General features: G+C 31.9%; 5 protein-coding genes and 1 long non-coding RNA gene across 21 annotated transcripts in view; 3 read left to right on the forward strand and 3 right to left on the reverse strand.

Annotated features, from left to right (window-relative positions):
- Positions 1-262, reverse strand: part of LOC127065470 (CCR4-NOT transcription complex subunit 6-like) — a 519,140-nt gene extending 518,878 nt beyond the window's left edge. For all 3 annotated transcript variants that reach the window (XM_050997849.1, XM_050997848.1, XM_050997854.1), the window contains exons 1-2: positions 178-262; positions 7-100 (exon numbers count right to left, since the gene is read on the reverse strand). The gene's annotated coding sequence lies outside the window, so the exon portion shown is untranslated. The remainder of the gene's footprint in view (positions 1-6; positions 101-177) is intronic.
- Positions 263-605: 343 nt separating this feature from the next.
- Positions 606-5,924, forward strand: LOC127065489 (spermine synthase). Of its 5 annotated transcripts, none has more exons than XM_050997912.1 (8): positions 606-745; positions 1,152-1,444; positions 1,996-2,107; positions 3,752-3,874; positions 3,946-4,100; positions 4,172-4,261; positions 4,372-4,563; positions 4,631-5,924. In XM_050997912.1, the coding sequence occupies exons 2-8, from the start codon at positions 1,163-1,165 to the stop codon at positions 4,775-4,777; spliced, it is 1,101 nt and encodes a 366-aa protein (XP_050853869.1). In that variant the 5' UTR covers positions 606-745; positions 1,152-1,162; the 3' UTR covers positions 4,778-5,924. The 5 variants fall into 5 exon arrangements, with proteins under 5 accessions (XP_050853869.1, XP_050853871.1, XP_050853868.1 ...); XM_050997914.1 differs by having other exon boundaries at positions 1,999-2,107; XM_050997911.1 differs by lacking the exon at positions 1,996-2,107 and adding an exon at positions 2,610-2,721.
- On the reverse strand, positions 5,470-8,290 carry LOC127065492 (uncharacterized). The gene is made up of 2 exons (XM_050997919.1): positions 7,856-8,290; positions 5,470-7,773 (listed from the first exon to the last, which is right to left on the reverse strand). Exons 1-2 carry the CDS (start codon positions 7,955-7,957, stop codon positions 6,814-6,816), a joined length of 1,062 nt encoding a protein of 353 aa, XP_050853876.1. The 5' UTR covers positions 7,958-8,290; the 3' UTR covers positions 5,470-6,813.
- Positions 8,291-8,327: 37 nt separating this feature from the next.
- On the forward strand, positions 8,328-9,572 carry LOC127065514 (uncharacterized). The gene is made up of 3 exons (XR_007782059.1): positions 8,328-8,462; positions 8,741-9,371; positions 9,454-9,572. It is a non-coding gene; the product is annotated as an uncharacterized LOC127065514 (long non-coding RNA).
- On the reverse strand, positions 8,504-14,154 carry LOC127065456 (ATP-dependent DNA helicase Q4). The gene is made up of 10 exons (XM_050997807.1): positions 14,028-14,154; positions 13,664-13,947; positions 11,553-13,559; positions 11,321-11,432; positions 10,446-11,245; positions 10,085-10,372; positions 9,660-9,995; positions 9,429-9,588; positions 9,023-9,348; positions 8,504-8,945 (listed from the first exon to the last, which is right to left on the reverse strand). The coding sequence occupies exons 2-10, from the start codon at positions 13,772-13,774 to the stop codon at positions 8,715-8,717; spliced, it is 4,371 nt and encodes a 1,456-aa protein (XP_050853764.1). The 5' UTR covers positions 13,775-13,947; positions 14,028-14,154; the 3' UTR covers positions 8,504-8,714.
- An 89-nt stretch (positions 14,155-14,243) lies between these two features.
- The window catches only part of LOC127065454 (disco-interacting protein 2), a 39,682-nt gene continuing 38,369 nt past the window's right edge, over positions 14,244-15,556 (forward strand). For 6 of the 10 annotated variants that reach the window (XM_050997796.1, XM_050997798.1, XM_050997797.1 and 3 more), the window contains exon 1: positions 14,244-14,601. Coding sequence is in view for 4 of the 10 variants with exons in the window: in XM_050997806.1 (XP_050853763.1) it covers positions 14,517-14,601 (85 nt within the window). In the remaining 6 variants the exon portion in view is untranslated. The remainder of the gene's footprint in view (positions 14,602-15,556) is intronic. The other 4 variants (XM_050997803.1, XM_050997805.1, XM_050997806.1 and 1 more) reach the window with 3 other exon arrangements.

Consider the following 15,556-nt stretch of genomic DNA (forward strand, 5'->3'; position numbering starts at 1 on the left):
ACTTACATTGAAGAATTTTTGTAGAGGACAGACCATTTCTATTTCGCAGATTTCTTCTAACTCGTACACTCGCAAGAGTATGTACGCACACTTGGCCGTTCTATCGATAAAAAATACATTCGGTAAGTTCAATTCGTATTTTTCAATAAAAAGTAATTAAAAATTGTATACTCTTACCAATTCTAATTCTGCCTTTTTGATTTTCTGAAAAACAACGATCGTTCGTTCTAAAGCGCGCGTTCCGCGACGGTTATTCTACTGAACGTTAAACCACTGAACTAATATTAATGCGCGAAAGAGAAACGTTTTGATTGGCTCTCCTTATTTATGGTAAGAGAATTACATTGGTCAATCGTAAAACATAGATCAGGGATACGTTAAAAATATTTATTTTTGTTTAAGCGTTTAATTAGTTTTATTGAATCGATTGAAATTAAAAAAAAAGAGAGAGAGAAAAAATTTGGTTCATTTTTATTAATATTATTTTTATTGTTATTGATATTAATATTATTATTTTTATTTATTTATTATTATCATTATTATTGTTATTATTATTATTATTTTACCGTCTAACGGTTATATATAATTCAGTTGATAGCACTGACTTTATGTATTGTATATAGTATGTACCTGAATATCTGTTGGCACCAGGATACCCTAGACACGCAGCGGTTAATAAAATTTTTATTCTGAAAACGAAGGATATTAGTTGGTGATAATTAAGAAAGAATTATTAGAATTATCAGTGAGTATTGAAATTTGTACTTTATAGTAATAAAATGATCAATTTCGTGAACAGTGATTAAATGCCAATATATATATATCACGGTAAATCCTTACAAAGATACATTAGAAAAAATACATGGCGAAGACATTAGACAAGTACTTTACTATTAAAACAATTATATAATGTTCTCCTTGATGATTTGAGTTGTCCTTCATATTTTATGACGAAATAATTAATGAGTAATAATCCTAAGCATACATTAACCATTTGTAATACTTCCATCGCATGTACGTACGACGACTATAAGTACCACTGATTTTATTGATTGAACTCATTAAAACGCATTTATTTTTGTTTTTATCGTCATATCAGACAAATAATATTTCCAAGCCTTGTTAATATATAAATATATTGTGTCTTATAGATTGATTAATAATGGTTGCCCATACAATCCTTCTTGACTTCACTGTGTCTGCTAATGTCATAGCAGATTTGGAAAAACGTTCTAATTTAAAATCTGCTATCGCAAATGTTCTGGGTGAACATTTTATTGGTTTGAAACCTTTGACAGAATCAAACATCGATGGCAGTTTATTGATTTTATATACCGGCCCGAGAGGTAGTCTAATCACCGTAAGAGGATATAAGGAAGGCCTAGTGACGTTAAACATTGAATATTTCAAACAGGATGACGAAGAAGCGTTGTTAACATTTGAGGTATAACAGTACGATATATATTTTTAATAGATTCTCAGTAGCACGCCTGTATAATATACTATTTTGTGAATAATAGTTTTAATAACAAAGAATAATTTTTTCGATATTAATTATATATTGATTTTTTAATTTTTAATATACGTCTGTGGGAATTTCTTGAAATAGGTTAATATTTCCGTGTCATACGTTACAATCATAGCGTCTTTGAAAAACATAAAGGTATTTAGTTTCTATCAAGAGATAAAATCAGTTTTACTGGATTTGATCTCTTGACGCGATACGATCCAATGTTCAGAAATGAAGAACAATAATTCTTATGATCGAGTTTGATCGAGATTTTAACTACCTATAGTGCGGCATGCCTAATTTATGCAAGTTCTCAGAAAGAGTGGTGTATCGTGGGATAATATTAGCCTCTTTGCGCTTGGGAAGAAAATGACAGATCGGGCTAAATTTATCTTTTTTTTGCACGCTACTGTTGCTATAGTAGTAAGTAGATAATTTAATGTAAAGGAGAAGGGAAACATAGCATAACCAACAGGACGTTGTAGCAGTGGCGATACTTGGAAGCTGATGTTGCCATGGCTTTGAACAGCCAACGCAGCAAGTGTTTGCCACCTGTAAGACGAGGAACCGTATATGACCTCTATCTGACACTATCAGGTAGAAATTGCTTTCCCACGATCAAATTTGTTCCTCAATTATTCTCTTAACCTTCATTTTTATATTTATAGATTATCATGGAATACTACCCTAGAATTATAATTGCTATTGATTGTTACTAATAGATATTTAGGGTAGACCGCTTGCCAAGAATGCTAATTTTAGTTACCCCAGCACACTCTTGCATATTATGGAATTATTTAGCACCTGACTTGCTCGTGCTCTTATCTCTTTTTTTATCATTACTATTCTCTACTTTTCTGACAACTGGTATACTCGATTATAGTTATAGGAATAAATAGATCAATGTTACCCTTAACACGCTTAGTATAATCTGTCGAGTTAACTTTGATTCCATCTATGAAAAGGGCATTTAAATCTTTTAGCATCGAGATACCAGATCTTGATACTTTTTAGCTTCTCTACAGGGATGTAGAAATTCGTTTAACAAGATAGTGCATTTGTTCTGTTTATTCATTGGTTCGCTTCACGGCCGTGGTAGTTGGCCAGAGAGTTGGAGACGGCGTTGCAGGCAGCGGCAACCGCTACGCGGTCACACACGCTTATCCCCATTAAACGCGGTGGACCTTTTGAGAGATACTTTCCTACCGCCGGTGAGTTTTATTTATAATTATGTTTACGGTCAATTGTCAACTCGTTGAGAATAATAACATAGCAGAATTATATCAAAAGGGTCCTTTTCTCCATACAATCATTTGAAAAATAATATTGCATTATATTTCTAGAATTTGATAATTTTTCATTTAAATACTAAACTAATTATTTTCTTTTTTATTTTTAATTTTTTATTTTTAATATGTTTTTAGTAGACAGAAAATTTTTAAATGCAATTTTTAATGTTTAATAGATTTTTCTTTAAATGTTTCACTTGAACTATTTTCTTTTTATGAATTATATGGTTCTATCTTTGATATGACAATTGAAGTATGAAAAATACGAAAGGTTTCTCAATAGATATCTAAAAACAACTACTCATTTATTTCATTTGGGGCAAGATATCTATTCCTTCCATTAGTTCTTATGTTTGCAGCAAATTTATTTATAAAACAATTGTACATACATTAGAAAAACTAAATAATACTGATTTAACAAAGTACTGGTTTTTTAACACTAATTTGACTGCTTTTAATGCTCTGCTAGATACTCAGGGATGATGGATGGTATAACGCATTAGGTTGCTGCCGTGTATGTGCATAAGAGTTAAGGTCTTTTTAGTTGGTTTTTAAACTAGAGTGTATATGTTTTTCACACACTTTTTATCAGTTTTTAGATTGTACATAATAATGATAATGTTTGCCTTGTATTTGCATGGCCAAGCATTTTATTTAATGTTCCCTTAATTACATCACACATTCTTAGTATTTTATCACATATAATATATATACATATATACATATATATATATATATACATTATTATCAAATGAAATACTGTCTATCCAAGGAAACCATATATTTTTTTTTAGTTTGTTACAGCTTGTATATCACCCATGTTAATTATTTTAAACAAATTATTATTGTAACAGCTATATGATTAAAGCATGTCTTAGATTGAAAGTCCACATTTTAGAGAATGTCATTTCCAAAATCTATTTACTAATAAATACTGTCTTTGTTTTTCAAGATGAGAGATTGCTTGAATATGACATTGATAAGCTGGTGTTTGAGGCACGGTCGCCTTATCAAAAGGTACAAATTGTCCATTCCAAATCTCTTGGTAACCTTCTGGTTCTCGATGAGTTACAAAGTAAGGAAAATATAATCAAACAAATAATTTTATTAATGAACTTGTAACAAATTATTGCAAAACACTTTTAGACATGTCCGAAGCGGATCTTATATATACAGAAACGTTGATGCAACGTGGTAAGGAAAATTATGCTGGAAAAGAAATAGTTATCCTTGGCGGTGGTGATGGAGGTTTACTCTGGGAATTGCTCAAGGAAAAACCAAAATATATAACAATGCTCGAGGTACATATTATACTTTGGCTTCAACTACATTTTATATACCATTATATCATCAATTAATATTTTTTTTCTAGATCGATGACGTTGTTATGAAAGCTTGTAGTCAACACATGAGAAGCATATGTGGAGATTGTTTAGATAAAAGGAAGGGTGATAACTATGAGGTATAATTGTGAAAAAAAAAAAAGGAAAAGAAAAAAATTCATATCAAATTATTAAAAGAAATTCAGATGAAAACATTAAAAGAATTTATCTAAAACTTTATGAATTGTAGATAATAGTTGGTGACTGTGTAAAAGCACTTGCACACATGATAGAAGAGGGTCGTCAGTTCGATTATGTTTTTGGTGATTTAACTGATATTCCAATCAGTACTACTCCTCATGGCGATGCATGGGATTTTATAAGATTAATTCTAAATTCTTCGGTTAAAGTACTTAAACCCACGGGAAAATATATGACTCATGTAAGTTGTCCTGATTGAGAACCTCGGTAAAGTAGTATTAATATATCTTGAATTTTTTTTTTCAAAGGGAAATGGTGCTTCTTGTCCTGAATCATTGAAGATGTATGAGGAGGTATTATCTCAACTCTGTGTACCCGTTACGTTTGCAAAAGATCGTGCTTTTGTACCATCCTTCTTCGAAGATTGGATTTTCTATCAAGTGTCGCTTAAATGATGGATTAAAATCATACACGATCATTTACTTGAAAGACCAACCAAATTTTCTCACGATCTATTACTTCCATTATGACCCAAGCTGAGCCTTAGTTTTAGAAACTTAAGTAAATAATCAGTTCCTCTCTAAAAGATAATTTAACTTCTTATTCAAATCAAAACGATACAATATAGATTTGTATGCGAGTATGTAAATATATATATATATACATACATGTATATAGATGTGTACTAACATATGTATACATACATTTACATACATACATACGATCTATATGTATATGTGCATACATATGTATGTATGCGCGAATATAGTTATATACGCATGCGTACGTGTGATTATTCCAATTCCGACATCGTAAGTTAAACGGTATATCTCTCTCTCTCTCTCTTCATGCTTAATTACTTATCAGGAGTAAAATGCTGAAATACGTGCTAATTTATTTTTTAAATGTACAGTGTATTGTGCTTAAAATTAATTGATATTTTCTCGATAAAAAATCTCATTTTTATAAATTCAGTTATAAAAGTACATGCGAACGACCAAATTATCCAAACAATATACATAAGAGTGTGTGGAAAAAAAATGAAAGATAAATAGGATTTACTTTTCTCAAGAAGATTTTGCTTGTTTTGCGTTAAAACAAATTGTTTAAAGATTATTCAAATCTTCAAATGTTATAAAAATAGGTATAAGCAATTATCGAGTTCTTTATTAATGTAATGTAAAATATCTTCAATGTATCATATTTAAATATTACTAAGGAATTGAACAGAGCATTTACCATAAGATTTATAACAACTTATGGGTAATATTTTCAGTACACATCTTTTACAACCGATACTTATTTGATCGTCTATGAATATTATGAATATGATATAATTAATTTACATATATTTGTATGTGAAAAATTACAAGAACAAACAAAACGAAAAACTTGAAAGATTATTTTTTATAGTAAAACATTTTCTTGCTTTGATAATGATAATTAGAGAACATGTAACAGCACAATATGGAATAAAAGTACCATTTATATATTCGCTTATAACACCAGTACAAAAAAGACTATTATATAAATATTCGATTACGTAAAATAGACGTTCAGTTGTCAAACTGATAATAAATAAAGGGTATAATTGTATATGAACTTATGTCTTATTATATATTCGTCACTTCAAAAAGGAAGGTGACTTTTAAAGCACACCTATACATGATACATAAATATATAAAATCTTATATATATATAGTTAAAAAAAAAAAGAAGAAAAACATAATAAAAAACTTGCATGCTAATTGTAATTCGTTCAAACCCCACCGAGCCTTTAAATTAATTCTAATAAAAATATACGCACATATATTAATAAATGATATTTCGGTACGATTTAATCACTTATTGCAACGCCTCATGCAATCTGTGTACCATTAACAACTTAGATTTTATTGGATTTAAAATAATGATGTAAATTTTAATGAAGTACTGTTATAAGTATTACTCTCAATATTACTCTTGCGTTTTTAAGTCAATATGTATATTGGACATTATTCAAATTAATATTCGTTTGTGTTATATATCAATGACGAACAATAAATATTTATTAACGTTTCTTTCAATTGGTGCAGTGCATTTCAGTTTATACAAATGAAACGTAACATCAAAAAGAAGTATTTGGAAGTACTCAAAACTTGTAAGAAATTACTTTTATAAAAATAAAATGTTCAAAGTACAAAATGAAATCACATTATTACTTTATGTGCATTTTTCTAAATGTAAAGAATGCCTTACAAACTCGAATACAAATATAAAAAAAGATAAGTCCGGTGTATCATAATATGAAATAATATCGAATAATGAAAATAAGTTATAAAGTGCATATGACATAATTGTAATGATAAATCAGACTTCTTGGTTTACTTTCCATTATCATGGAAACTTTGGCCCCACTTAAGACATGAAAGTATTCTTATAAAATTCAAAGAGATATAAATTAAATAAGTAGTGCAATTCCTTTTTGATGTCAAACATTATGTAACGTTATTTATGTTTCCAGTTGAAGCTTATTATAATGCTGAACTTCCGATAATTCGGAAAATTGTCCTACTTCGTGAACTATCGGTTCTATTTCTGTTTCCACCAATATTTGTTGTAACCATTGCTGAACTTGCTTTGGATGTTCACAGACAGGTTTCAAAACATCTTGATTTTTTATAGATTCCATATTTTTTATTCGATCAGACATATCACGTTGATCATCCGAATGATTAGATTCAAACGAATCTGTCTTATCCAATGACTTTTCATGTAGCTGCACTCGTATATTAATATCTTCACTTCCGTTCATTAAAACATCTGCGCCTTGATTCGGTACATTAATATCCTGTAGGTCATTTGCACATTTATTATTAAATTGATGTTCTCCATTCTCCTTAACATACGTATTAGGATCTTGCTTTATTATGTATAATGAAGAACACAATGGCAGAACTTTAGAATCCTTGCACATTTCAGTAATATCATTTGATTCTAATATTTGTAAATGTCTTTCGTTTTCTATGCTTGAATTTAAACTGGAGTTTAAAAAACTTCTGGAATCATCAAAGATACTCGCGCAATCTAATGATATATTTAACTTATCGATATCAATGTTCCTTATTTGTTTATTTATAGCATCTACATCTTTCTCACATTTAATGGACTTGTCAAAACTGACATGATCTTTATTAGCTTCTTCGTATTCCGCAACTTTGTAAGGTTCAATATCTTTGACGGTAATACAATTCGTTCCGGATAATTCTATATTCCCAAAATGATGTATCTGTTCTAAAAGGTCTTCTTTCTTTTGCAAATTCACAATTAACGAAGGAATAAAATCTAAGCTCGATTGTAACAAAGAAAGCTGTTGAGTGTGTACTGCTTCAGCTTGACGCAATAGTTGCCTTTCTCTCGATCTTAATACATCTGTCAATTGTGCAAAACAATGTTTAATCTTCTCTTGAATCTAAAAGTGTAAACAAAAGATATTCTTAAAGCGTGTACAAATTCAGATTTAAAGGAGTAGATTAAAATCATACGTTACTTACTTGTGCTGTATTGTCTTCCAAAGATTTTCTCTTATTGGCTATTAATTTAATTCGATATAAATTATTATCATTGGTATCTTCTTCTTCATTTTTGCCTATCATATTAAGTCCTATCAAATTCCTGATCGCAATAATGCTATCTACAATGGCAATTCGAATATGCACTTTATTGTCAAATTTTTATACATGGAACTATCACGTTCGAGACTTCAAATGACAATGAAAGCACGCATTACAAGCAGTCAGGATCCTCTTTGTCAAAATAAAGAGGTTTTTTCTTTATTTTTTTAATATTTAATACATCGAATGAGAATAGAAAATTTACTATTGATTTTATTATTTCTCTTGTAAAAACTGAAAATAATCACAAAATAAGGTATAAGCAAAGAATATGGCTTTTGCCACGGATACTCGATTGTTATTATTTAAAAGATCCTAAAGCGTGTTTACGCTTTACGCCGCTAGAGGGATACAGGTGTCACCGTCATTACGCGGCCGACCGTCGACGCGTTCGAACGTGTACGTAATAAATATTAATAGTACGAGCGATATATCGTATGTATTATTTATTTGTACAAGTGTATACCAAGGACGTCATGGAAACAAGGTTATTTTCTATTACAGATTATATTCAATAAAACGTCAGAGTTTAAAAACAAAAGTAAAAAATTTATTTTCTATACAGTAATGATCTTACAATATATTTGACGATCAATCTATAATTATCAATATACTTTAAGAATATCTTATTTAAAAATTATCCATAAAAAATAGAGAGAAAGTTAATATTCTACATATGTATATATAAAATAGATTTACTCAGTCATCACAACAAATGAAATGCACGAAATAGTATTAACTAACGTAACGCTAAAATTTCTTTAGTTGCTATTTGACAAATCGCATTAAAGTCGGACGATATATATGTTCTCCAAAAGCGGCATTTACTCCAGATGATGGCAGGATAATTTGGACTTTGTATGCCGTGAAAGATTCGTGCCACTGCACGGCCAGTAAAATTGTTATCTTTATAACTCAAGATCAGATTACGTACGTCGGAAGCGATTTGTGCTTCGTTCAACAATTTAACCTGTAATAATACAAATACGATGTTATTATTAATCAGATGTAAGAAAAAAAAAAAAAAATCATTTCATATATACTCACTTGCGATTTACAAATAGTCTCGCTATTCAACAAGTGATCCGATTGGAAATAATTTCTTATCGTATTTTTAAGTCCTTCTGATTTATTTATTATTTCTTCCGATATAGTCGAACATTGATTAATAACTGGTACGCTGAATTTTTGAAGAGACATACTAATAGATTCAAGTTGTTGCAAAGAAGAAATTTCTTGCGATTGTGTTCTAGATACCAAAACATCCAAAGCTTCATCTAATTCAGCATCGGTTAAATCACCTTGAGCTTTGACTCTCAAACCTAATGTATCGTAACGAACTGATATAGCAGAACGTTTTGATTTACCATTGACTGTAAAGAAGATCGAAGAACAAGTAATTATTGCATTTTATAAAACGTCATTCTCTTTAAAGACGTTTATTCGAATGTACCTGTTTTCCATTCTAAATCTTTAAGATGCTTTTTAACAACTCCACTGTCCCATCCAATGATCGAGGCGATATCGATGACTTTGAATTCTATGGTAGTACTTTTTTCATGAGAAATACCTTTCTTTAAGTCTAATGCAATTGCCATTGCTAATGGTGGACACTAAAATTATAAACATTAGGTATAATTTCTTGTATGGGTTTATTAAAAAAATAAATATAATTTAGACTTACCGATTGCGCAGCTAACTTAAGTCCTTGCGGACCATTATAACTACTGACTTTAGCCACTGTATAAGCAGAAGAAAGAACCGTAAGAAATTTCTTATGATACAGTTCCAAATAACATAAGAAAGTTAAAATCATTTCTTCTGTAATGTCGAGCGTTTTAACCATTTCATCGATCGGCAGACCAACTTCGTGGCCAGAACATCTTTTAGCAGGTGTATTTTTATTCATCTGTGCACATGAACAAGGTATAAAAACTTTTGCGAGCAAACGTCTGATTGTATGCCTGTCGATACTATTAGCGTATATATGTCTTCGCAATTCCCACTTGTCGCTGTTTTCCTAAAATATAAAAAGAAATATTTAGACAATTTCCAAGACATTAATCTTAAGATATGAAAAAAAAAAAAAAAGAAAAAATCGTGAAGTACCTCAGGACTTAAGAACAAATGACATTGTGCACTCAATCCATCTCGACCGGCTCTTCCCACCTCTTGTACGTATCCTTCAAACGTTGCTGGCATATTATAGTGTATTACAGATCGAATATCTGACTTATTAATACCCATTCCAAATGCCACAGTTGCCACCACAATTTTAGTTTGTCCATTCATAAAAGCTTTCTGTACAATTTTACGACGATGAGAGGATAATCCTGCATGATAAGCCTCTGCTATATGCGACACCTTGCTCTTTTCTTTTGCCGTTTCTTTTGGATCCTTAATTAACAAAAATGTACAATAATATGATAACGTATATAAACGTGTGTACTTTGAATAATATCAAATTTACCAGCAGGGAAACTCTTATAAGACCCGCGATTCGCATACATTCTTCTCTACGTGTACAGTAAATGATTATAGAATTGCATTCTTTGAATCTCTCGCTTAACAAAAGTTTAATTAAAGCATTATCTCTTTGTTCATCCCTTGATACAGTTAAAAACAGATTGTTCGGTAATGGTACATCCGATATAACGCCTGCCATTCCATCATGAATATCCAGATGATGAATTATACTTTCAGCGGTAGATCTAGTAGCAGTTGCAGTTAGACCCAATACCGTTTTTACTCCTAATTTTTCTTTAAGAACACGACAAACCATAAGATACGATGGACGAAAATTATGAGACCATTGAGATATACAATGAGCTTCGTCTATACAAGCAAATGCTATAGGTGGAAGTTTTCTAAGCAAAGCACCAAATCCAGTTGATTTTTCACCAGCCACTACTGCTTCTGGCGAAATAAGTAATATTTGTATTTTCGACTCCTTCACAAGTTGCATTATGTTATCTCTTACTGTAGGAGTTTGATTAGTATGCAAACAAGCAGCGGATATGAATGATGGCATGCCAGTGACTTGATCATCCATTAATGATACCAATGGCGAAATGACTAATGTTATGCAGCTGGAATATTTGGAATATAAGTATGCTGGCAATTGATAACATAAAGATTTTCCACAACCAGTTGACAAAGTAAGTAGTGTTGATTGACCAGATAATATTCTCATTATTGCTTTCTCTTGCCCTGGTCTGAAATTGTCATGACCAAACATCTTCAAAACTTCAAAGACTTCCTTAGGTGTATCTGAAAGAAAAAGAACATTAAATTAATTGATATGTTCTAATTATATCTCATTTTGTTAAAACATTACAATATTACCAATAAGAGATTGGTCCTCTTTCGTTGGATATAATGCAGTTAATACTTTAATTTCAGGGAGTACTAATTTGGCTAATAATTCCTCAGGAATTTTATGCATTCCAGAAATCTCCTGTAATAAATTTTCGTAATTATATGAAGTATATATATATATATATATATATATATATATACACATATATATGTATATATATAGACAAAAAAGCAGTTACATATTTATAGAAATATTTACTTTCGTCTCCTCCTCCTTTTTTTGTTCTATTTCTTCCATAATATCTGCAATATCATCATCATCCAGAATATATTCATCTTCATTGTATATAAATTGTAATTCTTCTTTTTGTGTAACATACAACGGTTTTTCGGGTAGCTTATTAATTTGTTTGTTATGCGCAACAAGGGCACTTTGACTTGCCATTTTTTCTGCTTCTTCTAAACTTGGATACTCTGCAAGCTCGTCGATCTCAATCAAAGGTAATAAGTTACTTGTTTTCAATGTTTTACAATAACGAGCAAAGTGCCCAGTCTGACCACATTTAAAGCAGGACAAACCATTCTTTTCAATGTAATCAATTACGTCGAGATTTTGCTCGCTCGATTCTAAGCTTTTCTTTTTTTGTTTCCATTGATTTTTTTTATACTTTGAAAGATTAAATGACTTTTTACCACGTACAAAAATTTTTTTCTTTAGATTTATTCTAACGAAATTATCATTTAAGTTTTTAGTTTTTTGTTCCAATTTTTCTTTGTCAGGTTTTGCTCCCTTGACATTATCGGTAACAGAATCTAATAACGATACTGAATTGGAAAAATCGGCGACCAAATCTCCAGTATTGGATGAACATATCGCAATGCGCGGCACTGCTTCTAAAGTTTCTATTCCAAATACTGGAGTATCGATGTTTTCCACAGCCGACGATGAATCTTCAGAATTTTTTTCATTCTCTATAACTTGTTTTCTTTTAGAACGTCTCGTAGCTTTTTTTTCACTCGATTTTTCATTAATCCTTTTATCGTTTTTATTCTTAGCTCTTTGAGTTCTTCCTCTCGTTCTTGTTACTTTTTTTTCCTTTGGAGATATATCTTCGCTAACACTGTCATCTGTGTTAGAGTCATTTCTTTTGCTCTTTGGTGTACTTTTCCTTGATGTATTTTTCCTTGGTACATTTTTGCTTTCTGCAGTTTGTTTTTCTTCGTCCATATTTTTTTTAATACTTTGTGGATTTAATTCCATCGAATCATTATTTATTTCAGTATTACATACTGTCAATACATTGATTTCGTTATCATTAATTTTTAACAGAGTATTGGATAAAAGATTATTAGTTTCTATACAAGGTCGCTTAATTGCACGATCACAATCATACAGTCTTTTATTAGAATTTCTAATACGTTTATTTTTATGATCTTCTTCCGTATCACTATTACATATAAAATCTTCTTCGTCCGATACCTGCAATGACTCGTCATTGGATAATTTCTTTTCTTTCGGAGAATTAGATTCCATTGATTCGGTACCAGAATCACTCAAGCTAGAAAGTCTTTGAGAAACAGAGCTCGTATCTAAATTCTTTTCTTCCACACATCTGTTCAACCAACCTTCATTCACATTTCGATTGACGGCAATTATTTGATTCTCTATCAATTCGTGAATCGTATTTACAGACTGACTGTTGACTTTAGACTCTGTACTTACTATTTTTACGGAATTGCCAAAAATAGTTTCAGTCTCTTTATTTGTATCTTCTTCGACTACATCAACCGTTGTTTCCGATTTATTACGAGTCTCATCTTTCTTGACGTTATTTTTCACTTTTGTCTGAGGTAAAGATTTTCGAGGATTTCTTTTTGTAAAATTGGAAGACGTGAATTTATTCCTAGAAAGTTGAAAAGAAGTAGATTTACCAACTAATAACTTTTCTTTCTTTTTAAACGAAGAATCTTCATTTTTACAGACACTGTCGCTCCATACGTCCTTAAGATTTTTTATATCCGGCTCGTCTATCAAGGAAGCAGTCGTTGGATCTATATTTTCACTATCTTTCTCATTGGAATTCGTTAATGATCTTTTTTCCGGTTTTCCTACAGGTTTTCGTACCGGAGACTCGATAGAAATATTCGTTTGTGTATCTTCAGAAAATGTAATATCCATAAGAGTTTCCTCCAATGCATCGGTTTTCAATTTCCAATACATTTTATATGCTTCCTTAATCGCAATATCAGCCTCCTTGATATCATTCTACGTTAATAGAAAAACAACTTAATACGAATTAAAAATAAAGGAGTATATGTAAAAAAGTATTACGTATACGTAAAACAAAAATAGAAGAGAGTATCGCATACCCTTGTTGGTTTACGTCCGTATTTTTCCATAAAATCGCTTTCCCATAATTTCACACGTCGCTTATATTTTTGATACCTGGATTTAAAAACGGGATCTTGCAATAGCTCCATTTTATTACAATCAATACAAAAATTATAGTTCCATAGAAGTACAGTGTAGTTCTCGAAGAAGAGAGGTTAATTCAAGATAACGGTTCATCGAACGACTTGCCGCGAAACTATGAAATAGAGCGGGAAAAAATGATCCAATGGGCTTATAGACGGCGCTACGTCATCTATACAAACTAGATCGAATAGGCACGACATTACCGACGTATCCAGTTAAGGTTAATCGTTTAATAAAATTATTAAGAACTGTACGTACGTAGTACATATGTTTTTATCGACGGAACAACACGTGTATATCAAAAAGGAACAGAACTATTGTAGACGGGTGAACGTATACACAGGCACATACACATATATCTGCAAGGACATTAGTTTACTTTCTAAGAAAGCATGAATAAAAACTAAAGGAATAATAATATCGCGGAAGAAGAAAAACAAAAAAAAAAAAAAAGATTCATTGGATAAAGCAGTAGATAGGTACGCGAATGCTGCCAGTCGTTGGCGAGCTGTGGCGGTGGAAGGTTGAAATCTCGTGATTGGTGTGAACGATGTTTAGTGGTTAGAGTAAGCGTGGTGGGAAGGATAAGGAAGGGAAGGAGTGGGGAGGGGAAGAAGACCGATAGGGCGCCACCTATCGTCAACGGAGAAGAGTCAGTAGCAGGCAAGATGGCCGAGCGGTGGTGACGGGTCGAGGAATGCACGGCTGGAGAATTCGCGATCTCGGCTTAGCGCGGATGGCCTAGCGATGGCCGAATTCAACATCGACATCGGCAAGCTCCCGGAGGACGTTAGGGAGAAACTCGCCGAGCTGGATCTCGAGCTTTCGGAGGGTGAGTAAAAAGGATAAATAAAAGTTAATATAGCTTTCGATTCCTCTGGTGATCGCGCGGCGAACCCTCTCTCTCTCTCTCTCTCTCTCTCTCTTTCTTTCTCTCTCTTTCTTTCTTTCTCTTTCTCTCTCTCTCTCTCTCTCTCTCTCTCTCTGACTCACCACCCCGTGCCGTAGACCCCGATGAGAGAGAGAATCCCCTAGCCCCCGTGATAAAATCGATAACACCTTGCTCGTCGCTCGCTCTTTCGCTCTTTCTCCACCCTTTCCCTTTTCTTCTCTTTCATTTATTTATCCATCTATTTATTTATGTATTTATTTATTTATTTATGTATGTATTTACTTACTTACTTACTTACTTACTTACTTACTTACTTGCTTGCTTAATTACTTACTTACTCTTCTCGTTTAATTTCCTCTCACCGTCTATTCATCGTACATTCATTTTATTTTTTCTCTTTCATCGATTTCTTTCTATTCGATTATGTGTACTTACATACGTTAGATCGATCGAGTCAAGTGTTTCATTGAATTCTCCACGTTCTTGGAAATTCAGATTCCTTTGAGATCTATTGACAGACAGACAGAACGGAGACACACACACACATAGAAAACAGAGAAAGAGAGAGAGAGAGAGAAAGGATGAAAAAAAGAAAATAAAAAAAAAAAATAGAAAATGAGAATAAGAATAAGAATGAGAAAGAGAGCCGCGCCTTCCTTCCTTCCTTCCTTCCTTCCTTCTTTCTTTCCTTCTTTCTTTCTTTCCTTCCTTCGAGGATGCGTCGCGTAGAAGGTCGCGTTTCACCTAAAGGAATCATATTCGTCTCGCGACGCCGCTCGATAAGAACCATTTTTTTTTCTTTCTTTCTTATTCTCCTTCTTCTTCTTCTTCGTCTTCGTCTTCTTCGTCTTCTTCTTCGTAGACTATCGTAAAAGGAGGCTTTTAAGTGCACGCG

This window comes from Vespula vulgaris, chromosome 8 (assembly GCF_905475345.1).
Source record: "Vespula vulgaris chromosome 8, iyVesVulg1.1, whole genome shotgun sequence".
NCBI lineage: Eukaryota > Metazoa > Arthropoda > Insecta > Hymenoptera > Vespidae > Vespula > Vespula vulgaris.

What these genes read in the sequence shown, in the direction of transcription:
- LOC127065456 (XM_050997807.1), bottom strand. Translation starts at nt 13,774, where the DNA reads ATGGAGCTATTGCAAGATCCCGTTTTTAAATCCAGGTATCAAAAATAT. An exon ending in ACGGACGTAAACCAACAAGG is followed by an intron (nt 13,560 to 13,663) that starts GTATGCGATACT and finishes CTATTAACGTAG; the next exon opens with AATGATATCAAGGAGGCTGA. An exon ending in AGAGGACCAATCTCTTATTG is followed by an intron (nt 11,246 to 11,320) that starts GTAATATTGTAA and finishes TTTTTCTTTCAG; the next exon opens with ATACACCTAAGGAAGTCTTT.
- LOC127065492 (XM_050997919.1), bottom strand. Translation starts at nt 7,957, where the DNA reads ATGATAGGCAAAAATGAAGAAGAAGATACCAATGATAATAATTTATAT. An exon ending in TGGAAGACAATACAGCACAA is followed by an intron (nt 7,774 to 7,855) that starts GTAAGTAACGTA and finishes TTACACTTTTAG; the next exon opens with ATTCAAGAGAAGATTAAACA.
- LOC127065489 (XM_050997912.1), top strand. Translation starts at nt 1,163, where the DNA reads ATGGTTGCCCATACAATCCTTCTTGACTTCACTGTGTCTGCTAATGTC. An exon ending in CCTCTATCTGACACTATCAG is followed by an intron (nt 2,108 to 3,751) that starts GTAGAAATTGCT and finishes TTGTTTTTCAAG; the next exon opens with ATGAGAGATTGCTTGAATAT. An exon ending in GGAAGGGTGATAACTATGAG is followed by an intron (nt 4,262 to 4,371) that starts GTATAATTGTGA and finishes TATGAATTGTAG; the next exon opens with ATAATAGTTGGTGACTGTGT.